The sequence below is a fragment of the Marmota flaviventris genome, chromosome Y, assembly GCF_047511675.1.
Source record: "Marmota flaviventris isolate mMarFla1 chromosome Y, mMarFla1.hap1, whole genome shotgun sequence".
Classification (NCBI taxonomy): Eukaryota; Metazoa; Chordata; class Mammalia; order Rodentia; family Sciuridae; genus Marmota; species Marmota flaviventris.
Window position 1 is genome coordinate 11,507,039 of NC_092519.1, and position 9,737 is coordinate 11,516,775.

Consider the following 9,737-nt stretch of genomic DNA (forward strand, 5'->3'; position numbering starts at 1 on the left):
CTCTTAACATTTTATCACATTGTAATCAAACAACAAATTAGATTTCATGCAAATTTTTATTTTGAACAATTTAACAATTTTTTTAAAAAAATCTAAACTGGTAATGTTTATTTTTCAGTTAACAATAACATTTATGGGATTATTCTGAACAGTTTTTCTCTTAAACATTTCATGGAGAGATAGTTAATACATTCTCTCCCCTACAAAAGTGAACATACTCGCTTAGTGTAGTATTCAATTAACACAGCAAAAGTAGTATTTTTTATGGAAAATTTGGTAAGCAACTGAGTGTTATTTTTAATATCTGCTTCGGGCACCTCTTTCAGATCGGCTTCTCTCACGACCTCTAGAACCTCCACATCTGGAGCTACTATATGATTCTCTGGGAGAAGAAGATGTAAACCCTCGTTCTTGTCTACCACCACGATCACGAACACTTGAATAGACATCACTTCGGCTACTTGAATAAGTTTCCCGACTTCCACTACATCCATCTCGTGAGCTGTTGTAATCCTCATAGCGACTGTTTCCACCATAAGCCAGTGGAGGTCCTCGTGTAAGTGGTGTACTACGGGAGCTCCCTGTAGGGTCAGTGATCAAATGACAATATTAAAATAAATATCTTTTGGTTATCAAAACTATGACTTTAATTGTGTACTATAAATGGGAAATGAACATAGCTGGAGTATCAACTATTTACATCATTCCTATACGTAACAGAATTAAGCATTCTCATCATTTTAAAATGCTCTAATTTTCCTTTAGTGGGAAAGATGAGAATGCCAAATTTCTTTAAAATCTTTCATTTAAACTAAAGCTATAAAAATAATACAGATCTTCAAACTAATAGAAATTGCCATGCTATATATTGTTTCACATCTTAACTAAAATTCCACTAAGACACTAATCTGACAAATTAACTGTGCAATTTACAAGTCAAAGACAAACTCTTACCATAACTTTCATATGCCTCTCTGTAAGAGCTTCCAGTTGTATGATCAGAATAATCTCTATCATGACCTCCACCACAGCTTTCACGATCACTAAATTAAAAAAAAAAAAACTTATTTGATATTAGAATTAAAAACTTCAAATAATATAGCCAGTTAAAAAATTACAATACCTATAGCTTTTAGAAGAATGATCATCTTGAGAACTATAATGGCCATAATCACGGTATGCATATTCTTTATGTGGCTGAACATAATCCTTGGTGTCTCGGGAACTTGGATAAACTCTGCTTGAATAACTTAAGGCAATAAATTTAAACAGTAACTGAGTATTCACAAAACTCTTAACTCAAACATAACAAAAAATTTTCAATTGAAAAAGTAAACTATTTGAATACACATGCCAAAATAATATAATTAGATATCAGAAAAATGCAAACAAAATCTTAATACTGTGACACATTTCTAATACCCGTTAATAGTATATAAATATTCCTACGAATTCTGTGGTGGAAATATCCCAAGCAAAGTTCGGGTGATATACATATAACTGACTAGGAAAAGAGCATGCAAATACACACACACACACACACACACACACACACTTTTTAATTCCATGAATATGAAGTCCTCATAAATGTTCAGAATTAGAAATATTTATTGCATAAAGCATATTATACCACATTTCACTGAATATTTCACTTTAAAACATTTAATTTTAAATACTTCTATCAACAAGAAACTATTTTTTATTAATCTCCTTTACCTATCTTTAGAAGAATAACCATCATCGCTTGGTGACACATAATCATCTCTCCGGGAAGAGACTTGCTCTCTGCGTGGCCCATCTCCATAATTTTCTCTCCCTCGAGACACAGGACCTTTAAGATAAATTATGTGACTATTCCAAGTTACCCATGGTTCGTACAGACAAAAATTAAAAAAAAAGAACAGCCCTGCTCTTTAATATGTTAATACTTAAAATAACCAACCTTCAGACATATTTCTACAAACTGGCATATTGCATAGTCTTTAAATTACCATAAGTAGTAGCTTAAAATTTTGGGTTAAGTATATTTTAGCAGTATTGTTCAATCATCAAGTATACCTTTATATCAACTTTTCTCCTCTATCATTATGTCACTTGTCTCTGAATTACTTTTTCAAAAGCCTCATAAACTTCATTTCTAGCATATTGATTCCTCTGTGCTAAATATAAAAATGCATAAATATCTTTAAATATTTAAAAGTTTTAACTGAACAGATTTAAATGTTTTCTAATATTTACATTGCTATTCTAGTTAAAAATCAGAGCATTTCTTCAAAACACAATATTAAACCAGATTATAAAAAATTAAATTGCTTTATCATAACCTGGTTCCCACTTATTCCATTTATCACGATTCTTTCCACCAATTATTTTTAAGACCTCAGTTTATTTTGATTTTATATATGGTAACTAACACTCTCTAAAATATCTTTTATTTGGTTCTTACTGATATACAGAAGCATTTGCAAATACTGATATTCACTGGCTTACAAGGAGGATATATTCCAAAGCAAACATTGTTAAATGCATATTAATATATGCTTAATAACTACATTAAGAATAAACTATATTATCCACTAAACCATTTTTATTTGTTCTTTTTAGATACACATAGCCGTACTATCCATTTTGATATGACTATACAAACAAGAGTAACATTAAGAACTGTTTTTTAATGGTCACCCTGGTATATGCCTTTAATTTCAGTGGCTCCTGAGTATCAGGAGGAATTGTGGGCTCAAGGTTAGCTTCATAACTTAATGAGGCCCTTAACAACTGAGACCCTGCCTCCAAATAAAATATTAAAAATGCTGGCAATGTTGTTCAATTGTTAAGCTCCCCTGTGTTCAATCCCTCATATCTAAACAAATAACCAACCAAAACAACCATAAACAGCAAACCAAAACAAATACAGTTTCTGGATCATCTTAATTGCCTTTTATTTTCAACCTAAGAGTTTATAGTTCCTCAAAATTACTTGCTTTTACAATTGATTTAACTTTATCCCACATTATTTTCCAAAAAAATAAATCCACAAGGAATCAAGTATAAATCTGATTAATGTAATTCCTCCATGTATTTCACAACAAAGTGCACTTTATCATTTATAGTCAACTTAAAATGGCTGACATCTTTTTCAAGATTTTATTTTAAAAATATATCACCAAGTGATTTCTTCTCCGCTAAATGCAAAGTAATATGTTTCTTATTTATTAAACTTATATATTATTTAATCTTTATTTTACATTTCCCAATGAAAAACTTACTGAAAAAGTAGAAACATTTTTTCAATATTTTCACTTATGTTTTAATATTTTTATCAAATAAAACTTTTTCTCAAAAGCATTACTGTGGACTTTAAAATTAGTCACACAGGGTCTGGGGTTGTGGCTCAGTGGTAAAGTGCTTGCCTGGCATGTGGGTTTGATCCTTAGTACCACATATAAATAAAGAAAGAAATAAAGTAAAAAATCCTCTGGCAACTAAAAAAATTTTTAAAAAATAAAATAAAATTATTCACCCAATTTTTCTACTGTAAGACAGAACACATCATTATCAGGGATTCTATGGAATAATTCATGTACAAAATTTGTTGGCTTTTATTAGTTACAAAAAAAATTACAATTCATTCTGGCATGATTATAAAAGCATGAAATGCAACTTCCTCTAATTCAGACCCTAGTATTTTCTATCACCTCTCCTGTCTCCTCATTTTCTCATTTACCTTTCCTCTACTATACTAATCTTTGTTATTTAAATTTTTTAAAAATAGTATCCTGTTTTACGAAATTCACTATGGTACCATATATAATTTTAAATATATCATCTATGTTTTTAAACTTAAGCACTGTCATGAATGAAAACAATTAACAACAAACTTCCAATTATAGCTTGCAATTATAGAATCACACCGCCCCCCGAGTGGAAACAAATGACTCATTAAAAATGCCTGAAAAATTCACCTAAGTATCATGACAATGTTCTGACCTACAATTCCTACCAAAACTAAATCTAAAAAAAACCAAAGGCATTCAGGAGACCCTAATGAAATATTAAAGAGAAATTCTGTCACATAAGATTAAAGGAATGCTTTCCTCAATTTGATGTTAATTATATTTTCTCAATCTGTAATCAGATGCTGAAATATTTGCTCACAAAAATCTAAAAATTTTGAGTCAGGTGTGGTGGAATATTCCTTTACTCTCAGCAATTCCAGAGGCTGAGGCAGGAGGATCCTGAGTTTAAACCCAGAATCAACAAAAATAGGATGTTAAGCAACTCAGTGAAACCCCATCTATTTGAATACAAAATAGGGTGGTGAATGTGCCCGAGTTCAATCTGGTACCCCCATGCAAAAAATGAAAACAAATCTACAAATTTTGAGATGTAGAGTAAATGAGCTGTCAATTAGAAAATATCATATTCTTTCTCTGGTTTCATGAGTTTAATTTTTAAGTACCCAGTTTAAAATACCTTTTTCTCATTCATAATTTCATAATTAATGTAAATTAATTCCATTAATAAGAAACTAATTTTACTGTCATCATTTACCTCGTCCTCCCACACTACTACTGCTTCTTGTTGGAGCAGATGGAGAAGATCTTTTAGGAGGACGACCTCCACTTCTTGAAGTGGGACCTCTTTTAACAGGAAATGGCCCTCTAGAAGAACTCATATTGAGATTCACAGTATTTCCATCATTATCTGTGTTTAAAAAAAATTGTAGTTAGGTAAACATTGATAATTTTTACATGATACAGTTTCAATTTATGTTTATGTTTGTTGTACACTATCATGGTCTTTAAAAAAATCACATATCTACACAAACAATACATCTTATTTCCTTTTACCATGTAAGCACATTTCAAAATTCAGGGTGAGGTCAATTTAGAGAAAACTAGAAAAAAAATCTCAAGAGACATTTTGTACTGCTATAAAGAATGTGGAGGAGAAACAGAATTCCATCACTCTCTTATATTTTAAAATCCAGAAACAATTTTAAAATGTTATTAGGAGAAAGAGGATTAACAATTTTTCACCTAAGTTTGTTATCAAGAAATCTTTCAAAACATTACAGGCCTAACCAAAATATCATCCTAACATAAGCAGATGTATCCTCCTAAGAATTAAATGTGATTCATTAGAAAAATATAATGCCTGAAAGATAACTTAATATACAATATTTAGAATTTATTTATAATAAAACTATAACTAAATTCAGGCAAGTTTCAGCTTTAACTAAAAGCTAATAATTTCATGAAATGTGCATTAAATAGTGAAATAATTTTATTCAAGTGGAAAAATGAATGAAAACATGTATTTCAAATGCCCAGTAATTAAAACAGTGTGATAGTCTCATACATATGACAAGAAAAAAAAGTTGATAAACTTTTGATTTTCAAGGTAAATTTAGTTGACGAAAAAAATAACGTAATATAAAACAAACTTTGCAATACCACTTCAGAAAATATTTCCAGTAAGTTACTTCATTATCAAAATTGGCAGCTAAACATTTGACATTTTTTAACATTGGCTAATAAATTTTAAAAAGTTTCTCTATTTTGTGACAACTGGATTTTTAAAATGAAAAGTTCTACCCTTTTCTCTCCTACAAAGTTAAAAAAAATACCACTATGTATGGTGTCACACAAATGTAATCCTTGCCCACATGAGGCTAGGGCACCAGGATTACAAATTCCACCCCAGCCTGGGTATTGTATGAACCCAGAAAATAAAAAAGGCTGGGGATGTAGCTCAATTGTGGAGCACTTGCCACGAATGTGAACTAGGTTCTGTCTCCAGAACTGTAAAAGAAAACAAAACGGCATTTATGAAAATAGAACATCCACACTACTTTTTTTTTTAACTTGCAATATTAGGGATTCAACACAGAGCCTGGTACTTGCTAGGAAAGTGTTCTATCATTGTATTATACATTCATCATTTATTTTACTTTGAGAAAAGGTGTCCATAACTTTCCAAGGTTAGCCTCAAATTTGAATTTTATCAAAGTTCCCCAAGATGCTAAGGTAATAAGTTTACATCACCTTTCCTGGCTCATTAATTTAATTTTTAATGATTCATTCTGTTCTCAAAAAAGAAAGACACAACTGTGTTCAAGAAATATGATTAAAAAAATCAAATTATAGAGACAAATTGTGGGATACAGAAAATGAGTATCAATAATTATACATTGAATTTAGCTTGTAATTTAATCTATTTCATTTTTAAAATGTTTAGATATAGCAACCATTCTCAAAATACTATAACACTTAGAAACTGTTTTCTTTAATATATGAAGTTCATTTTTGCTCATGACTAAGTACAAAATTCTATAATACTTAGAAACTGTTTTCTTTAGTGAATGAAGTTCTTTTTTGCTCATGACTGAAGTAAAATTTGAGATTATTGTATCTACTCAAACTTACTTTTCAATCTTATGAATGCACTCATTCTTATATTTTATTTATTTGGTATTAGGTATTGAACCCAGAGGCATTTAAACGCTCAGCCACATCCCCAGCCCTTCTTTATTAATTTTATTTTGATAAGAGGTCTATATAAGTTGCTTAGAGTCTCAATAAATTGCTGAGACTGACTTTGAACTTGTGATCTTCTTGCATCAGCCTCCCATGCTGTTGGGATTAAAGGCAAGTGCCACTGGGCCTGGCTCATGCTTAAAGTTTAAATATTACCCAAGTGTCCTGCATGTGAAGGACGCCCTCTTGTTCCTCCACTTTCTCTTCTGCCACATCTCAGACTTCTTGGAGGCCCTCTGTTTCTTGAAAGAGATGGTAGTCTTCGCCTATTACCACCCTCAAAATATGGTTTGTTGGCTCGCTCTACTTTAATTGTTTTTCCATCCAAAGACTAAAATGATCAAGTATATTAAATGTCATGTCAATATTAGGGACTGAGAAAATTTAACTTAAATATATTTGATAAATTTACTTACTGAAACTACTCTTTAGTTCTAATGCAATGTTTTCCCCAAGCAAACATTTTCCTCTGAAATAGCCATGTGATTTACAATGCAAAATTATAAAACAACTAATCAGCAAATAAATCACTTAAATTAAATCACAGGAAGTACATATACTAATTGTTACAATACTTGGAAATACCTCTAATATTTTAAAACATTGACTAATATAAAACATTAACCTCAGACATTTTGAAGGGAAATACAACATCTACTCTGTAACAATGCATAAAGCATTCCCTATATATCCACTGCTTGCATTTTTTTTCAGTGAATAAAATAGCATTTGAAAGGCTATATATTTAATACTACACATTTAATTTAAGCTCAAATCAGTTATTTCATGCTTGGAAATTAGATGAAAAGAAGGCATTGCCATTAATTAATCTGCTTGTCAAATACTTCTATACCTAATAAAAACTCAAAAACAATTTTTTAAATAAAACTTCAAAATGTGACAATCGAATAAATGGTCTTCAATATTCCATGAATGTAGCTTTGCATTGCATAAATTAAGGGAACTGCAATTTGATATCCCACAATTGAAGTATTTAAACATTACTAAAGGTAGTTTAATAATGATCAAATTAATATGCTACACATAAATTATCTAAAAACATAAGACAATGAGGATAAAATATATGTAGGAAACATGCAAATCTAAATAAATTATGTTTCTAGACTTTTTATATCTGATGAAAAGTGATTTTTGACAACTGCAAAAAAAATAAATTAAAATACAGGATGGCATACTGGCAGACCCTTCAAAGAGTAACAGAACAATGAAAGACTGTGATACTGGAAGGAAAAAGAAGTAAAAAAAAAAAAATGGCCCAGAATGAAGCAACCTTGACTTCAATGTTAAGGGATTCAGTATTTCATACAACCACTGAAACGTTAAAGGTTATATGAGACAAACAACCTGGAGAGTTTAAGATCCAAAAAACATGACTGTTGTATGAAAATAAACACTTGTCCACTACTATAAAACAAAGTATAGTCACTGAAAAAAACTCATTCTGGTTACTAAACAAAACATTTTTAAAAAGGGAATGGAAAATTAGGGGCAGAAATACCTATTACCTATTCTTACATATCCTCATCAGTTTATCCACCTTCTCCATCTGCAGTTAATTAAACATCTACTTAAATCTGAAACCTGTTTAAACGTAACTCCCTCAATGTTTGCCCCAGATTAATGGGAAGCAATTTTCCCTACATGTAAGACTCTGTAGGCTTTTACCCCAAATGTTTTTCTTGAGTTTCATCATACAAGAACATATTCATGAATTGCCTAGTTTTTTATTGTTTTAAATAAATACTGGCCTATTTTTATTATATTTGTAGGCATTCACTTACTTATTACAATACTAACGTAACATAACAGGATCAATGCTTTATATTTAATGCTCTGTTTATTTCAGTTTCTTTCCAACTACAATTTTGAGGATTTATGTGATAAAAGGAAGAAGTGGATTAAGATTATGGCACTCACGCCATCATGGAATATTAAAAGTTTCAGAAATATGAAAACAATCCAGAAAGATTCATACCTTTCCATTCATATCTTTGGCAGCATCCTTAGCATCAGCTGGGCTTTGAAAAGTAATAAAAGCAAAGCATCTGGACTTGTTGGTTTCCCTGTCCTTTATCAAAAGAACTGTAATATATTTTAACTTTTATTAATTCGCATAATATTTAACTTTTAATATTTCCAACATTATCATAATAATTCACATAACAATTTCACACAAAGCTTCGTTTTTAATTAAGATACACACATATTTTCAGCCACTTGAAATATACCTTAAATAAACTCCCAGAAACTTACACTTCATTATTACAAGTTCCTTAAGCAACAAAAGGAAATAACTTTATATCATGGAATATTAAGTTTTAGAAATATAATATCCCAAAGCTGCAGTATTTAAACATTACTAAAAGTAGTTTAATAATGATCAAATTAATGTGCTACAAATAAATTACCTACAACATAAGACAATGAGAGGATAAAATACATGTAGCAAAAGGAAATGCCATCACATTTCACATTCCACCCACATCATTGCTATTGTTCTGTTCTCATTTTCAGTAGTAGGACTTGCCTGCAAGAAACATTTTATGGAAAACTATGTGTAAATGACTATTTAATAAAAAAACTAAACTATAGTACTCATGTAAGTTTCAAGAACAATACGTGTATTCTTTTTCATATGCTATTCAATATAAACAATACAGATTTATTTTTAAAAGTGTACAAGCTTCCAAGAATTACCTTCCAGTATATGTCCAAATTTCCCAAATACTACTTCAAGAGTCTTTTCATTGGTCTCTGTATTGAGGCCTCCTATGAAAAGTTTCCCAGGCCGATCAGCTTCCATCATTTTGCTATAAGCAGACAAAAGAATCAAAATTTATTACAGTTTTCGGTACATGTAAAGTACACTATACTGGCTTAAACTTGGTCCTTGTTTTTTTTAACTTTAAAAAATCCTAACAGTATCAGAAGCCACTTGAAAAATACCTTAAATATCGATGTTAATAAATTAAAAAAAAAAAACTACCAATGTAAAAATGTGCTGAGGAAGGCTAAATTTCATTCTTCTGAGCTACATACACAATTTCACTTTTATATAACATAATATATGCATAAAATATATACAGTACATTCACAAAATAGACTAATTAAATCAGTATAATTAACTTAACCATCACTTATTTTCTTATATACTTTACAAATCTTTTAGGAAGACTA

At 30.2% G+C, this 9,737-nt stretch overlaps 1 protein-coding gene across 1 annotated transcript; it reads right to left on the reverse strand.

Moving 5' to 3' along the window:
* Window positions 1–297: 297 nt before the first annotated feature.
* LOC139703465 (RNA-binding motif protein, X chromosome-like) lies at window positions 298–9,366 on the reverse strand. Its single transcript, XM_071606936.1, has 8 exons — window positions 9,258–9,366; window positions 8,536–8,642; window positions 6,696–6,870; window positions 4,552–4,704; window positions 1,717–1,831; window positions 1,124–1,249; window positions 955–1,043; window positions 298–581 (listed from the first exon to the last, which is right to left on the reverse strand). The coding sequence occupies exons 1-8, from the start codon at window positions 9,364–9,366 to the stop codon at window positions 298–300; spliced, it is 1,158 nt and encodes a 385-aa protein (XP_071463037.1).
* Between the last annotated feature and the right edge of the window lie 371 nt (window positions 9,367–9,737).